At 42.1% G+C, this 18,278-nt stretch overlaps 2 protein-coding genes across 2 annotated transcripts; both read left to right on the top strand.

The window, feature by feature from the left end:
- The first annotated feature begins 1,539 nt into the window (after positions 1–1,539).
- On the top strand, positions 1,540–10,275 carry LOC137280693 (vitelline envelope sperm lysin receptor-like). The gene is made up of 10 exons (XM_067811909.1): positions 1,540–1,581; positions 2,028–2,076; positions 3,361–3,403; positions 4,494–4,678; positions 4,973–5,127; positions 5,303–5,451; positions 6,518–6,596; positions 7,238–7,391; positions 8,626–8,662; positions 9,084–10,275. Exons 2-10 carry the CDS (start codon positions 2,035–2,037, stop codon positions 9,206–9,208), a joined length of 969 nt encoding a protein of 322 aa, XP_067668010.1. The 5' UTR covers positions 1,540–1,581; positions 2,028–2,034; the 3' UTR covers positions 9,209–10,275.
- A 5,803-nt stretch (positions 10,276–16,078) lies between these two features.
- LOC137282121 (streptococcal hemagglutinin-like) lies at positions 16,079–16,702 on the top strand. The gene has a single exon (XM_067813847.1). It carries the CDS (start codon positions 16,079–16,081, stop codon positions 16,700–16,702), a length of 624 nt encoding a protein of 207 aa, XP_067669948.1.
- Positions 16,703–18,278: the final 1,576 nt, after the last annotated feature.

The following is an 18,278-nucleotide window of genomic DNA, read 5'->3' as shown; positions in this document are numbered from 1 at the left end:
CTCTGTATATGCTAAACCACAAAAGTAATGTCGCACCGACAGAGGTATCTTAAATCACACACATTAATGCACTTTAATTAACAATAAAAATGGAGTATTGAGTTGAAATTTGATAATTATGGTTTAGCACATCTGGGGGAATTACATCTAGAGTTTACTCAAACTAAAATGGTACCGTTAAGATATCAATAGGCAGTATTGTGTATGGCCTCCATGGGCATCGCTGAAAGTATTGCATCATCTGTACATGGAATGAAATAGCCGGACATAGGTCACGGGCACTTGGGTCCATGCGAAATGCCTAACAGAGTCCAGCAGCAGTTGCCGGCCTTGGTTGGAGACATTCATCCTTCTCTGAATCTCGAGTGTACCTTCTCTGTTGTACTAAGCGCAGGCTATCGCAGAGTTTGGATGCCGTATTGTCTGAGGAATTCTAATGCTACTCTGCAATATCATGAACCACGGTGTAAAGTAAGTGGGTTAGACCGATTGCACCCAGACCATGATGATTGGGCCACCCCACGACCTTCTTTCAACAAAACAGTCATTGGAAAACAGTTTCCGGAGCCTTCGTCATACTTTCACTGTAGAAACACAATGCCGGCTTGCACGATGTCATGAGGTACTAGTACAGTTCTCCACTGTCGATATTACGCCAGTCCCGATGCTGAATTGCCCTTCACAATCTGTTTGTGCGGCGATGAGTGGTAAGGACGGGACTACGATATGGTGGAAATGGTGGAAAATCGGCAAAAGGTACAAATGGTATTACAAAGACGATGTTGTACTTGAAGAATGAATGAATGTAATTGAAGACGAGTACCACTTTCTCTGTCCGTCATATGCTGAGAAGTACGTACATTAATACTACTATGTACATCGCCGGGTGAGACCCTGCTATTGGCCAAAATAAACATCGGTGGGTGAGACCCAGCTACTGGCCAAGGTGAACATCGGCGGGTGAGACCCCGCTAGTGGCATGGGTAAACATCTGTGGGTGAGACCCTGCTATGGATATGGATAAACATCTGTGGGTGAGACCCTGCTAGTGGCATGGGTAAACATCTGTGTGTGAGAACCTGCTATGGATATGGATCAGCCTGAAGTAACTACCCACTTTCTGTTCGTCTTGTACGTTGAGCAGTGGAAGGAGAACTAGAGATGATGAGACCACAGACGTAGATGTCATGACGGGTGACAGCATGGGTGGAGATGTCACCACTAGCATCGTCCAAGGGTCTGAACCAGTCTCCACTGTCACCTCGATCACCGCTACACTGTAGAACTGAATCCCAACAAACAACAAAGACTATGTGTATTGATGTGTATGTGTCCTCGTTATGCATATTGCTTGCATTGGACAAGCGAAAGGACTTTCCATACATCAACTGGACACAACAGACAGTGCCAAGGTGCTGCGCTGTAACATGCATAGCAGGGAAACCGGATCCAGCAATTTGGAGCGTGTCTCAAAAATACAACATTAAATCCACGGCACGCACGTGTCTATTCCGTGCAAACCGGCACTATAAAACCTTTACACGTGACCTCCGACCTCTAAACTACGTCGCTGACGGAAAGGTAAGATGCATATTGACTAGTGCTCTGTTATGAACTTTGAGCAGAACTATTTGTTTATGTGTTGTTATTTTAACTAAGTGTTTGGCAAACGTCATGAAGTGAGCTGAAGCATTTTCTGTCGACATCTGTTCATCAGTAATACTATTGTTCGCCCCTGAAACTTCTGTTGATCTGTTATAATCCGTGAAGATCTTCTCGACATTAACCCATGACCATCAACCAAACCGGAGTAGAGGATCCACGCTCCGCCCGTACCCCATTTTTACACAGTGTATTTCCACCTTCCCCGATGTTATGTTCCAACTCTCAAATAAGTTCATTGATTGTTTGTTATACATGTTATCGTTTAATGAATGTATGTTTAGGGTGAGGTATGCATATCAATTTGTAATTTTGGTTTTTTTGATTGGGGTGGCCGTTTTGTTGGTATGGTGCTACTGTTGCAGATTCACCATGTCTGTCGGAACCACCGCACTGGCGCTCCTCCTCGTCTCGGTGAGTGACCGATGTGTTGTAGGATGATAACCTTGCCCCACACGCCACCGTCCATATGTATTTCGATAAAAGAAAATGTATGAACAAATATACCCTCGACTATTTCCACGTTCAGTTGTATTGAAGTGTCGCTGAAAATATTGAAATTCTGCCTGCAAGAGATGCTATTCAACAACTGTAAGGCGTCATCCGCTTGTCCTGAACGTGGAATATTCATACGACGTTATAAAGTCCCCGGTCTGTAACTATCTACAGCAAGAAATGCAGTTTAATTACATTTGCTAGTCATCAAGCCAGTTATCCACTCGCCTTGACTGCGTCAGATCCTCATTTCAACAGTACCTGAAGGACTGACACAAATAGAAATCATTATATTATATTATATTATATTATATTATATTATATTATATTATATTATATTATATACACGTTGTGTGTAGTTGTGTAATTCTGAACTAATTACAGGCTCGGGGTGATAGGTAGGTATAGCAAACGGCAACACGGGACACAACTGCAGAAATCAACAATACGTTGTTTTTTGTTTTGTTTTGTTTTGTTTTTTTTGTTTTTTTATTATATTACTACCGGAAATATTTAAATGCCTATTGTGAAACTAAACCTGGCTTCAGTATGAACGATAGCTGACGTAAAACATAACTTGATCTCTATCATTATGGAAGAGAAAGACGACACATCTCGGCAGCACATCCAGTACAACAGGTGAGACAAATTGAACACCTGAAACGGCATGTCTTCTGAAATGGCCCTTTGTGATCGTACGCAGCACGTGCAGTTCATGTCGGGTGATTCAACGCTCGGACGTTGTATCTGGCTGACCTTCCTAACTGCCATCTGTAGTCTGCTCTTTTCAGCAGCCAAGCTAGGTTTTGTATTTTTACAAGTTTTCTCCCATTTTAAGAAAACACGGGAACTCCTGGATGTTCTATTACTCATCCCACTGAACGCCCAGTTAGAATGTAGAAATAACTCGCATTTCCATATTAGCAATGGTGCAAGGAGACTACATGGCAGCAGCCTGACAAGTTTTCTGTTACAGTGCTGTAGTGAAATGTTTTCCCTCAACATGGTTGACCAAAATTCTCAGCGTGGCTCGTTCCCGGTCTCCTGCCACAGATAATGTCGGGCTGTCATGGCCTCCAGTCTATTATGCCTGCCCCTGCATACCGTTGCCCGGCGTATAGACTTACTCCTATTATTGAAAGTGGTGGGTTGTATTATGTAAGTGGTTTCATTATAACATCCAGATTATACATTTCCCGACAGGCCATCGTCCGAGCGGAGATTCCTGCCGGCTACATTATGCAGGGTATGTAACTCGGGAAACGATATTGTTCCAGCGCCGTGATATTGCCAAAAAGTCCCCAGTGCCTGGTATACTCTTAAACAAAGAGGGGAGCCTGAACTTTGAGGTCTGGTAGAAAGAAAACCCATTGAGGAACGTTACAATGACATTCATTTTGCAGCATCATATCTCGTTATCACCACACGTAAACAGTGCATGGGAAGCACGTGCACGACGTGGGGACCTCCTACACATGCATAGGGTCATTATAAATCTTCATTTTTCAGACAGGTCGATAAGTCATTGTAGAACATTTTCCGCTACATATGTTCTTGCATCTGTGCATTGTCAAGATTTTCAGAGTTAAATCACACATGAAAATTGTAAACCTGAAATATTAATGTCGTACTCAAGTCCCCAAACCCATTTGGTGATGCAGTCTCAAAACATCCATTACTATTGTATCAACATTGATTCAATCCATATATTCCCCCACTTTCGACAATTGCGCAATGAAAGGACGGTTCCGCTAGTTTTTAACAGTATATATCATGCAGCTCCCCCGACTCCTTGACCCGTGAAGGTCTATCTGGGGTAGAATAGGCTTTCAGCAACCCATGCTTGCCATAAAAGGCGACGATTCTTTAACGAGGCGACTAACGGGATCAGGTGGTCAGGCTCGCTGACTTGGTCGTCACATGTCATCGGTACCCCATGATCATGTTGATCACTGGATTGTCTGGTCCAGACTCAATTATTTACAGACCGCCACCATATACCTGGAATATCGCAGAGTGCGGCGTAAAACTAAAGCTACTCACTCCCCCGACACTTTACGTAAACATCTCTCGCTCCGTGGATTATGCTCGCGCTATCAGCCTGTGGTTCAGTGCATCAGTCCTGCCCCAGCCGCTCCCAACACACTTGCTCACACAAAAATCTAACGTTGAATGTTCCACAAACGCGCCATAACTGGCTCTCGGGAATACTGTTAGTTACTTTCACTGGCGCAAAGTATTAGTTTCTAAAACTGTTAAAACCTCAGTTATAGTGCATAATGTCACAATCATAACTATATATTAATTTTTTTCCCCGACCATGTACATTTCATCAGTAACCCCCAACTGCGGTGCCAACGACAAAACAGACGCCTCGGTCACCATCGTCACCGACCTGAACGCCAAGGCCAAGGCCGTATGTCTGGGAAATAAGGAAGTCCCCTTCACTTCCACAGACGGTGTCAACTTCCTCCTGCCCTTCTCCTACCCAGGTCAAGGATCCAAACCGTGCTCATTCATTGTAAGTACACAGATGGAATATGCTCAGTGACGAATGCGCGTGCGGATATTTTCTCTGGAAAATGAAGACGACTGCCTTCCTTACTGAACATGCGACAACATCCAGTCCGGGACATACGCGTCTGTACGTTCATCACTCAAATGTTCCTGGTCCCATATAGGGAGCTAATCAGTTGACGGTCACATTCACGATGTTTAGCGTTTGTATATACGGCGAAAAAATGTAAGTTATTAAGTAATTTACTTCATTTCGTGTACCCGACTCGTGGCTGAAGTCACAACCTGTATGTTTCAGAAACGTACCAAGTCCCGGGTGTACACGGTGAAGGTGATCGTGTCATATGGCGAGCCGGGCAGTCTGGTGCATCAGTACACTGAGGAATACACCGTCACCTGCACATTCAGCCCCAAGGGCTCAGACACCAGCAAGAACCAGAAAATAACTGACACGTGAAGATCATTTTTCTGTTAATAAGCCTTTGCTGCAGAAATATATTGCTGATTTCAGAGAACGAGTCTCTCCGAACGCTTATCTTGCAATTTTACGTCGAAAGTAATGTGGGGCGATAGGGTAGCGGTTTTTCTGGTATGCTTGTGACATTAAACCTGTCCTTTCTTTTACCAGGCTAATCGCGGCCAAAGAGATCCAGACCAACGTGGGTGGCACCAGCAGCTCCACCATTCACCTCAAGATGGTGGACGTCCTCGGACACAACCTCAACGGCAGGACAGTGGACCTTGGCAGGACGGTGCAACTCAAAGCTGTGAATACAGGTACATTCTACCTCGAATACAATCCGTTCCTTCACATCAGAACGATGAATTACAGAGTAACCAAATTTGGAAGTCAATTCCAACTATTCCACGTGCTAATCTGTCTGAAAGTCGTTGAGAAGATAAGACGTTCAGTTTAGCAACTGCAGTCAGTTTTGTAATTGAGCCCGTTGTGACTCGAACTAATTGTACAAAATTGCCTCATGAATATAAATAGTTCATCATTTACCAATACATACCTTTCTTATATCTGAACATTTTTCGAACTCCATCAAAGAAGTTGTGTAGGACACTGTCATTGGAAACAAGCTTCTTCAACTTTTGGTATTTACCAACTTGACAAATCCGAATGGCTCGACCTAACGCGAACGGTTAGCTGGAAGGACACATCGAAACTGTCAAATTTATTAAATAAGAATTTTTCAGAAAAGTAAGTTACGCGTGCCATCATTACACTGCTTTCTGGGGAAGAAGTACTCAACATGACACGTTAACAAATACCTTGAAAGAGAACATTCAGCTCTTTCAAACAAGACAGTCTACTTTTGTTCCGGATAAGGAACAAACAAAACATTGATGCTGTGTGAGCAATCGACCCTTCGGCTTTGCCTTGACGAACGAGAACCGTAACTTGAAAATGTATCAAAAACATCTACTCCCATCTCTCAACCTTTCTGCATTAACTCATTCCTGGTGTAAGGTGAGTCAACGATTATCACAAGAGACATTAAACTTATTCGCTCTTTGTGAGGTTGTAAGGAGTCTTCGCCCTACTAACATACCCTCTATCTTCTTGCAGATTCACGACCCGTGAAGGTCCTGGGTAGAATACATTCAGCTACCCACGCTTGCCCTTAAAGGCGACCTATGCTTGTCGAATGAACTAACGAGATCGCGTGGTCAGGCGTGCTTCACACGTGTCATCGGTTCCCAAATAAGGAGATCGATGCTTATATTGTTGACCACTGGATTATCTTATCCCGAATACATTTACAAACCACCGCCATTAAAGCTCCAATATTGCCGGGTGCGGCGTTAAGCTAAACTCTCTGACTCGCTATTCCAGGTTCGGAGGCAGGCATCCGGCCCATCTCCTGTGACGCCATAGACGGCTCCTCGGCACGATATTCCATCCTCAGAGCAGGGTAGGTACAGACCATGTACACACTTGCTGTATACATACTGATTAACGGGAAATCCCGTATTTAAACCCCGTGCACACATGTTGTAAATCATTGTTCTGGTAATGAAACTGTGTAACCATATTTTAGCCAAAGGTTTACATTCGAAAATGCACAATTGTTTTAAAAAATCGGGAAAATCATTTGCAAATCGGGATATTTTAGAAAACTCCATCGGGAACCTGGTCTATAAATTCAAAATCTCAGTTATGGAAATGCTTACTGGGGTAGGTGACTGTGACTGAGACTGTTAACGATCTAATAAATACTGACTCTCAAGACAATGATTCGTCTCTTCTGAGATGGAGCATTTACAGCCAGTTTTCAGGTCGGCCAACTAATAGTTCAACTGAACGTCAATGAAGCCAACAGTCTTTTCACTGTAAAACATGAACTTCAGACTGACATGACTGACATACACTGACACTATCCACCGTCACTCTAGACACTGAGGCATTAAGTCCAAATTTAAGCTCATTGCTTTAAATGTGGAAAGAAATCCCCCGTATTTTAGCCCATGGGCTAAATGCGTGTAGTTGCGAGAATGTCCGGTGATCGGTTCGCAGATACTAGTTATATAAAATATCTAACATTTTGCTTACTAGATGTGGTGACGGTATTGTGTTCCCCAAAAACGTCGGCTTCACCACCATCGGCAAGAAAACACAAAGCCCGTATTTTGAAGCCTTTACTGTCAACGTTAACTCCGCCTTGAAGTTCGAGTGTAACTTCACCATGTGTGCATCAAAGTGTGACGGGGTAGGTACACCTAACTGCCCCGTGTGGGACTAAAGGATTCCTTGGAACAGTAGTATCATGCTCCAAGATCGATCTGTAGTCTGATCTCAGCTCCAGCCCGTTTTGTGTACAATGAGAAACGCTCCCAAAACTACATCGTAAAAGTTGTCAGATTACGAATTCCCCTTGGTGTTTGACTTGTAAGATACTTGTAGCTTGACGACCTCAGCGCATGCGTGGTCACTTGTGCTTATAGCTCTAAAATGCTGACATTTAGCTGATCTGCCTACCGTAAGTCGTGAATAAGGACGATCTTCCCTGATTACAACCCAAATCAGCGTTTTATTCCAGACCGGCGCAACGCATGTTGGTAGAACAGAGAGTTGTAAGTTGCACGTGCGAATTTGTAATTTCACTACATTCACATGTGTCTTCTACCAGCGAGTCCTACCTATTTTAACGAATTGCGAAAAGTGACGACTAGTTTGATACAGAACTTAGTGTCCAAATGTACAACCAATGTTATGTTGTATCAGGACTGGCATTCCACCCATTATCATATGTTTGTAATACAGGACTGTCAAAAACGGTAACTTCAGCCTGAATGATTTTGGTCTGTTTTATATTTAAAAACACGAAGAAATATTTTGCGCAAATTTTAACTTGGTTTGTTAGAATTATCATAAATGAAGGCAGCATAGTAAAACAGGAATCTGCCAGTTCTGTACATCAACAGTGGAGGATAAAGTCCACTGGATCCTAGCTTGTCCATCCCGGATTTTCAACAGGAAATTATTTGCTGTCAAAATCAACCCCCCCCCCCCCCCCTTCGTATCCTCAATGTCGTATCAAAATGTTATTTTTATGTATACCACTTATCAAACTTAGTTCCAGACTACAAATACAATTAGATGCCACATCCTTGACCAGTCGGTCACTATGCCATCACTATGGCAACTATGATTCTAACGGTACCTTCCTTAGTGGTTCTCTAAGCATCAGTCGGGATGCTTCCACTACAAATTCCTTGTTTGGCACCATGTCAAACGCACTTGCTGATACCAACGCCGCCAGCGTTAACTGCTCTAGTACTTCCTCTAGTACTTCCTCTAGTACTTCCGAGTGTGCAGAGGACTAACTTCTAGCGGGATTTGGAACATTTTCTTTTTCACATGCACCATTTACTGTCACCTAACAAACCTGATCAGACTTGCCCTTTACTACAACTACCTACCTGTTACCATATATTTTCCAGAATTCCTGCACCAACGCTCCCACTATAAAGAAAAGGGGTACGTATGCTGTCCAAGACATGGACTTGGACTACTCGCAACATTTTCTTTAAAATATCGGTCCCAGCTACATCTACACGCGTATCCTTGAAGAATCAGCTGCCAAACTCGCTTTTCTGTGTAATTCCCCCATACGCAGCTATCGCAAATACCAGACAGTCTTATAGCATAGCTGTCGCCATAATAATCGTGTCTACATTATAAGCTGGTAGACACCCCATGCCCAACGTGGGACAAACTGTTCATCACAGGACTTTTCCTGTAATATTTATTGCAAGGATTGTCAGTGACACACTGTAATAAACCCAAGTTGTGATTATCATCTGGACAACCTGTCCAGCCGGTTCCTGCGCTTGTCGCCTTCATACATCTGTGAATGTAGAGTACAACTCTTTTCACCAACATGTTTCCATTTGGTCAGACGTGTCCGGGATGTCGTCCAGTCAAGGTTATGCTATGGTAGCTACTGAATCGGTCGCCATCGTCAACACGGCTCCAGGTGAAGCAGGAGTTGGGGACGTCCATGTCGACACGTCGCAGCAGTAACATGTATTGCCATGGTTTCGGGTTTTAATAAAAATTCCTTCTGTCATTTTTTCTTGCAATAAAATCTGCCTGACCCTGGAATGGTACTTCCACAAGCGCTTGCTGACGTTTGTATCCAGCCTGTTATGCTACCGCATCTGTCTCCTACAGGGGACATATCTAGACGTATACACACGTGCTGTACAAGTGTACTGTTACTTCATTCTGAAAGTCTTAAGTCTTCCCGTCAATACATTGTATGGTACATTCAGACAAAGCAAAACCTACTTACAAACTAAGAGGTCTTTACAGCAACTCTTAAAGTGGCCATTAATTGAAGAAAATAATGCCTAGTGTTTCTGTCTTAATGTTGTACATTCCATCACTTATGTAGGATACAATTCCCTCCACCTGCTGAACATGTCAACACTAGGACAGTCATGTTCTCACCCTCGGAAGTCCGTGACCAAACCAATGAATAGCAAATACTGGACCAGTGAATCACACTGCCTCGCCAAAAGTCGGCATCAAGGCAGATTGAGGTAACATAAAATACTAAGTAAACTAGTTTCTCAGCACGCAGAACCTGTAATTTAGGCAATGAAGTACAGGAGTGCAAGTCGACATTCCTAAAGTCCTACTTGGTGTTCACACCTTATACAAAAACATTGACGGTGGAGATTAAACATCAAGAGATTATAGGCTGTGAACGTGTATCCCTACAATTCACACAATTTGAAATGGCCCAAGCACTTGTAGGGCTTTCAGTGGGGTGAGTAATAAGATATCCAGAAAAGTATGTTTACTGTTAAAATCGAACGAAACTTCAGAAAAGACTTTCCCGGGGTAGAATAGGCCTTCAGCAACCCATGCTTGCCGTAAGTGGCGACTAAGGGGATAGGGTGGTAAGTGTCGATAACTTTGACACATGTCATCAGTTCCCCCAATTGCGGAGATCGATGCCATGTTGGTCACTGGTTTGTCTGGTCCAGACTCGATTATTTACAGACCGCTGCCATATGGTTGTTATATTGCTGAGTGCGGCATAAAACGAAACTCCCTCGCTGTGCTATTTTCATAAGTGAAAATCTGATCTATTGACAAGACATCATGCGTGCCTTTCTGAGTTTGAGGTGTGTAGGCCGGTAAGGTATACTTTCCTATGGGTATACAAGCCACAGTATTACATGACTCTACTATATAGGTGGCATGTTTTGCTGTCAAGTGACAGTGTTGGAAGATTACAGAAAACTGACACTGTTGTGGAATTTTGTGACCGATACGGAATGAAGATCAACTTCAATAAAATCAAAATTATTGTTTCCAGAAGAGGTGGAGTTGTGAAAATAAATAAGTGGTATATCAAGTCGCAAGAGATCGAAGTAGTCGGTTCTTATAAGTATCTGGGAACCTGTTTCACATCCAAACTGTCATGGAGTTTAGCTAGAAATACTCTTGCACAGCAAGCGGATAAAGCCATGTATACTCTTTTGAACTTTATAAACAAATTTAAACTCAAAACCAAAGATGCGCTTTCTGTTCGACAGAATGGTTGTACCAGTACTTAACTATGCTTCGGAAATTTGGGGCTTCGAAGAATCTTACTGGGGTGAAAGCATTCATATGAAATTTTGCAAAAGGGTTCTGTCAGTTAAATCTAGTACAAACAACTCGGTCATTTATGGAGAACTTGGGAGATTTCCGCTATTCATTGGTCAGATGTGGAGATTGCTGAACGTTTGGTATAAACTTTTATGTATGTCCAGCCAACGTTATCCTAAAGCATGTTATTCAATGCTGTGTGCTCGGGAAGAAAAGCATGGGCCTCTTCAGCAAGATACTTACTCTTTGCCGATGGGTTCGGCATTGTGTGGGAAAAATAGGAGTTGAAGATAAAACACTCTCCTTAAATCTCTTCAAACAGAACCGGTTGGCTAATATAACAGAAAGCAGAAAGTTATATCTCTATCACAAATATAAATCTTCACTGGAAATGGAATCCTATTTCAGTGTGGTGCAAACAAGATATAGAACTGCGCTTATAAGATTCAGGTGTATTAACCATAATTTTGCAATTGAATCAGGGAGATGGACAAGAATTGCAATAGAAGAGAGAGTTTGTAAATTCTGTGAGTCTGTATACAACAGTATTATCCTTCAGGGTGAAATCCATTTTCTTATAACTTGCCCCCAGTATCATGATCTTCGTGTTCATATGTTAAATATCCCATATACTCTGTCAGATGAAATGAAGTTTATATATAATATTATGAATTTTGAGAACCAGTCTTTATTAGCAGAATTTATATTCAAAGCCTTGGCAGTGAGGAAGCAGTGTCTTGACTCGTGATTTAAGGGAGACAACTCCAACATCATTTCAATTTATCAACTACTTTAGCATTTATTTATGCATTGTCACCTGTATACATTGCACTGTTCAGTGTTCACACACACATACACACATACATACATACATAGTGTAAATCTGTTTGTACTCTGGGCCTATGGCCCCTATTACTGAATTAAGGAATTGCGTCAACCATAACTCAGTCGGTCATTTGATCAATTTGTAGCACGCAATCAAACGCATGACTACCCATCACAATGTTGGGTTTCTGGACGCAGGCACGCACTTGGTTCCGTGATTGTACGAGAGTCTTCAACAATGTCAGTCCCGTGGTCGTCGCCACGTTCACTGGCAGTGTTAGTCCACCCCAGGATCCCGGAGATGCTTTTACCTTTCCAACGAGCATTTGTCCAGTAATAAAGCCCAAACTTTGTCACGACCAGATTTCCTCACCATCGACCTCTCAACGGGGCCTATTTTGATTTTTATAACATTTGTTTCGGTCGTAAATATTAGTTTCGTTTAACACCGCTTTAATTAGCACTCACTCTGTGTACCCCAGACTTAGTACATTTGCCCATACAGTACCCAGGTTTGCGGCGTGGCACGCAAACTCTTCAACATTATTTCATTCAGGGACTATCGTCCGTTTGATTCACACAGTTCACTGTTACGAGGGAGTGCAGAGAAAGGCACGGCCAAGTGTTGGAGAAAGATGGCGACGGCACAGGTTAAGGTGACTAAGCTTGTCGGCACATTACGCGCGCCTTTCGAACACACAAACTCTACAATTCCTCAAATTGTCTTTTGTAAATGACAGCTATCGTTGGGTTCTCTCGGATTGTAGTACCGGATGACAGACGAGGGCAGCCATGTTTATTATGGTTGGGGAAATAAGGCTGATGATAAACACTCACGCACGCACGGACACACAGACTTGCTGAAGTCCAAACGAAGATTTTAACAATAAAATTGTTCAACAAACGAGTCTATGGACTTGAATCGAAGAATTATGACAATTGTATAGATAACCTTTCAGACTCTACAAATATGAATTAGGTAAAAATGTTGAGGAAAAACAGAAACATTACTTTCCCCCACCCCAAAGAGTTTTGGAAGATTATAAATGGTAATTCAAATAAAGAGGATGACAATTCTTTATATTAGACGTCAACGTATTTTACGAACACTTCGCATCATTGAATAAATCAGAACATGAACAAGGTGATAACACTGTACTTTACAGATTATGTTTTAGAGTTATCGTGAAAGACATCATTTCTACGGTTCCAGAGGTGTGGGGCATACTTGATAGAAAATGAATATTTTTTGTGTTGACTTCGTGGTTCCATTATTAGAACTATCTGAGGGAGGAAATGCAGATTGTTAAAGGGTAAATTCCTGAATCTGAGGGAGGAAATGCAGATTGTTAAAGGGTAAATTCCTGAATCTGAGGGAGGAAATGCAGATTGTTAAAGGGTAAATTCCTGAATCTGAGGGAGGAAATGCAGATTGTTAAAGGGTAAATTCCTGACTCATGATGAATCTACGTATAACAATACCACAGCCATTGTGCGATATAATCTACGTATAACAATACCACAGCCATTGTACGATATAATCTACGTATAACAATACCACAGCCATTGTACGATATAATCTACGTATAACAATACCACAGCCATTGTGCGAGATAATCTACGTATAACAATACCACAGCCATTGTACAATATAATCTACGTATAACAATACCACAGCCATTGTGCGATATAATCTACGTATAACAATACCACAGCCATTGTGCGATATAATCTACGTATAACAACACCACAGCCGTTGTGCGATATAATCTACGTATAACAACACCACAGCCGTTGTGCGATATAATCTACGTATAACAACACCACAGCCGTTGTGCGATATAATCTACGTATAACAACACCACAGCCGTTGTGCGATATAATCTACGTATAACAACACCACAGCCGTTGTGCGATATAATCTACGTATAACAACACCACAGCCGTTGTGCGATATAATCTACGTATAACAACACCACAGCCGTTGTGCGATATAATCTACGTATAACAATACCACAGCCGTTGTGCGATATAATCTACGTATAACAATACCACAGCCGTTGTGCGATATAATCTACGTATAACAATACCACAGCCGTTGTGCGATATAATCTACGTATAACAATACCACAGCCGTTGTGCGATATAATCTACGTATAACAATACCACAGCCGTTGTGCGATATAATCTACGTATAACAATACCACAGCCGTTGTGCGATATAATCTACGTATAACAATACCACAGCCGTTGTGCGATATAATCTACGTATAACAATACCACAGCCGTTGTGCGATATAATCTACGTATAACAATACCACAGCCGTTGTGCGATATAATCTACGTACAACAATACCACAGCCGTTGTGCGATATAATCTACGTACAACAATACCACAGCCGTTGTGCGATATAATCTACGTACAACAATACCACAGCTGTTGTGCGATATAATCTACGTATAACAATACCACAGCCATTGTGCGATATAATCTACGTATAACATTACCACAGCCGTTGTGCGATATAATGAGGTGTCAAACTACTTCTCGTGTAGCAGTGGCGTCAGACGGGGAAATCTCTCCCCGCTATTTTGATGCATGATATTGAATCTCATTTACTTGATTCAGACTGTAATGGTGTAAATCGAAATTATATTCAAGGCAAAGATTTTGTGATATTTGCAAAGTTGTTTGTTTTATTTTATGCAGATTATAAAATGTTTGAGTCGCCAAAGGGACTAGAAGACGGCTGGAACTCAGTTAAGGTCTATTGTACTTCATGGAGACCAATAGAGAATGTATGCACAACTAAAATAGTAATGTTTGGGGGAGGACCATTTTAAAAATATGTTTGGATCGTAAATTATTTGAAATAGTTAATACTTAGTCGGTATTACGGTCCAAAGAAATAGCATTAAGCAACCTTGCTACGAGTTTTCTAAGTATTACAATTGCAAGTAATAGTGCTTCAAAGTCTATGAAATGTTTAGTGATACAAGGTAAAAAGTTCGGCTTTCCTTTAGACTGCTTATTGATTGGTGTTTCCATTAAGTCAAATGCTATTTTGACCTTTGGTGCATATTTCTGGTCTTTCTAAAACCTTGAAATTTTAGAAAAAAAATTCTTAGGACACATTACAGGATTAAGACAATCAACCCACGTTCTATGCTGTATAGAGAACTAGGAAGATTCCTTATTAGACTTATGATACATAAACGTTTAATAAACTTTAGGCACCAGTTAACTTGCCTAGGTGTTTTTTGGGTTGTTTTTAGCTTACCAAATTAATTCATAATTACTTATCATTCCAAAGAACACCAAATGAAAGCTATAGTCCCTGGATCTCGCACGTTAAAAACATACTACAAACGAAAAGTATGGGAACACCCTTAAATTTGATAATCATATATAAAATTTAAAAGTCACGTTTCTGTTTTTCTCAAAATTTGTTTTGTTTTGTTACTTTGTTTGTAGTATATATTAGGCAATACTTGGCTCTCATTTGTTTTCGAAAATTCATCAATTTGTTCAACCCAATGGCTGGTCTCAAAAGTTGAACATATTCCAAAAGATCAGTTTACCCCGAACTGGCACAATAACCCAGTGGATAACACAATAACATTTCCTATCCCAGTGGAATTTGCTGTCACAATCTGAAGCCGTTTCCTAATTTTGGTGTATATATCCTCCTTTCAAGACGTATTTCATTGCCATTGTTGAGCTATTGAACACGTACAGTCCGTTTGAGACAAAATCTGCCCAATGAATTGCGCTCTAACTAAAAAATCAGATGAATTACTCAAACCAGCGCCTAAGTAGATAGGAAAAACACACTAACTCTGCAGAATTGTCTTAGTCAAGGAGTTTATTTATTGTCGTTTCCTACACTGAAGAATGAGTCGCAGGTGCACGATTGTCAAACTTTTAACGATTCAGTCGCCTTGTCTTCAAGGCTACAATCAATTAATGTTTGAAACTAAAAAATCCAGGGATCATAGGATGTTTAACGGTAACTACGTTTCTACATGAACTGAAAACAGTCATGTCCCCTCTTTTGCACCTCATCTTACGTGGACCCGTGAAGATCCCGGGGTAGAATAGGCCTTCAGCAACCCATGCTTGCCATAAAAGGTGACTCAGCTTGTCGTAAGAGGCGACTAACGGGATCGGGTGGTCAGGCTCGCTGACTTGGTTGACACATGTTATCGGTTCCCAGTTGCGCAGATCGATGCTCATGTTGTTGATCACTGGATTGTCTGGTCCAGACTCGATTATTTACAGACCGCCGCCATATAGCTGTAATATTGCTGAGTGCGGCGTAAAACTAAACTCACTCACTCATCTTACGTGCACCATCTATAGATGCAGTAGCGGTATCTTCAGGTGGAGAGGTTCTAGGTAGCACGGCTCAACTCGGCTCAAGACCTACATCACCATCCCTCACCCTGACCATGTCAGCCTTGATGGCGGCCTACCTCACCCTGACCATGTCAGCCTTGATGGCGGCCTACCTCACCCTGACCATGTCAGCCATGACGACGACCTACATCACCCTGACCATGTCAGCCATGACGACGGCCTACATCACCCTGACCATGTCAGCCTTGATGGCAGCCTACCTCACCCTGACCATGTCAGCCTTGATGGCAGCCTACCTCACCCTGATCATGTCAGCCCTGATGGCGGCCTACCTCACCCTGACCATGTCAGCCTTGATGGCGGCCAACCTCACCCTGACCATGTCAGCCATGACGGCAGCCTACCTCACCCTGACCATGTCAGCCATGACGGCAGCCTACATCACCCTGACCATGTCAGCCATGACGACGACCTACATCACCCTGACCATGTCAGCCATGACGACGGCCTACCTCACCCTGACCATGTCAGCCATGACGACGGCCTACCTCACCCTGACCATGTCAGCCATGATGACGACGGCCTACCTCACCCTGACCATGTCAGCCTTGACGGCAGCCTACCTCACCCTGACCATGTCAGCCATGACGGCAGCCTACCTCACTTTACCTCGTGGTTATACAAACAGAAAAACAAAGTTAACTATTTTAGTTGAAGAATCCCTGTGATATGCACATTTCCGCATTCAGCGACAACCAATCCGCTGGAAGGTATTATATATATGCACAAACGTTTGCTGGAAGCTAGCGCCTTACCGTTACCAGCGCGGTGTCTCACTCCAGTTAACTACACAGGCACCATGTCACGTGATCATACGTAGTGACGTAGTTTATACAGGTTTACTATTATTATAATGATCAGCTAATCAAACACATGAATACACATATCTTCCTCTGTGGTGATGTTTCTACAGTGTGTGTGTTTAATCAAGGATAAAAACTCAGTGTTGCTAAAGATGATATGTATGTGAATCACTAATCGTGACTTTTTAATAATATTGATGTAATGTCAAAGTGTACTGAAAAATATTTAAAACATCAAAACCAAATCACACTCAAAAGGCAATATATTGCCATGCAGTTACTCCTTATGATATGGAATGAACGGTACAGAAGGCGGGACTCGGGTGAAAACATCTAGGATCCATTGCCACATCTGTCTATCTCTCTGCCTCCCATATCACCTGGTTGGGCCACGGGTACCTGCCCAGGCTTACACGTCACAGGGGCGACGAGTCACCGTCCTTTACCCACACTAATTAATAACTGGATGAAACATGGGGTTTACTCGCAGTTAACAGTATATATGACTTATAAAACGTTATTGACAGCGATGAATTATCATTCAATACTGAATAACCAAGATGATAGCCAGTGTAAATGTAAAATATCAGCTGGATCTGTTTTTCTTTGCAGGCTGTCGGTAATACGAATCCCATGTTTATGACATGTTCCATGTTCTGAGACAGTCATACAGACATGGTTAATCAGTTATCTGGTATAATCAGCGGCTGCTACACTCGACCGCAAGTACTCCTTCACCGAACCAAGAAGGGCGCTATTATAAATGATCAATACAAGAGATATAAATCGAGACCATGTTTACGATACATCGTAAATATAAGCGGTTATGTCAAGTGCGAATAGTCAAAGCTGTCATCAGTGTAGAAGGTACGTTAATGTTTTCAGAAGTTTAATACTTTAGTGTATTTGTCGAATCAGGGCCGTCACAATGAACAATTATTAGTGGATCGGAAATCGTGGATACAAACGAACTCTGTCTCTAGTAAAGTTTCTTCATTCAGAATACTGGAATCCGGGATCCCATCAGATTTGTACTTTAGCAAACTTCCATGAAGCAAGTGGATCCCGTTACCCAGTTTCGGACATGTCACGGATTACTAGTTGAACTAGATAGATGGAACGACATATTCCCAGTCGATAATCCTGCAACCTATGTCAGAATACATGTGTTTGTGATGAATACCATTAACCTTTGCGTTGTGAGTACTTTAGGGAACATAGATTTAAAACAAAAACAAACAAACAAACAAAACAACAACAAAAACTGGTGTCACAGTTTTATGCTCACCCAAGGCCTATTGTGCTTAAAAGCAGGAACATATATTCCAAATCTCGCTGAATTCGGCGTTCTGATGATTTCGACGATTGCATTGCTAGCGCTATATCGGGGAAGTACGTGCGCGATTTGAGTGCACTAACAGTTTCATCGGTAGAGCGGATG

The sequence above is a fragment of the Haliotis asinina genome, chromosome 4, assembly GCF_037392515.1.
Source record: "Haliotis asinina isolate JCU_RB_2024 chromosome 4, JCU_Hal_asi_v2, whole genome shotgun sequence".
NCBI lineage: Eukaryota > Metazoa > Mollusca > Gastropoda > Lepetellida > Haliotidae > Haliotis > Haliotis asinina.
This window is presented reverse-complemented; position numbering and strand designations above follow the sequence as displayed.

What these genes read in the sequence shown, in the direction of transcription:
- LOC137282121 (XM_067813847.1), top strand. Translation starts at nt 16,079, where the DNA reads ATGGCGGCCTACCTCACCCTGACCATGTCAGCCTTGATGGCGGCCTAC.
- LOC137280693 (XM_067811909.1), top strand. Translation starts at nt 2,035, where the DNA reads ATGTCTGTCGGAACCACCGCACTGGCGCTCCTCCTCGTCTCG. An exon ending in CCAAACCGTGCTCATTCATT is followed by an intron (nt 4,679 to 4,972) that starts GTAAGTACACAG and finishes TGTATGTTTCAG; the next exon opens with AAACGTACCAAGTCCCGGGT. An exon ending in AACCAGAAAATAACTGACAC is followed by an intron (nt 5,128 to 5,302) that starts GTGAAGATCATT and finishes TTCTTTTACCAG; the next exon opens with GCTAATCGCGGCCAAAGAGA.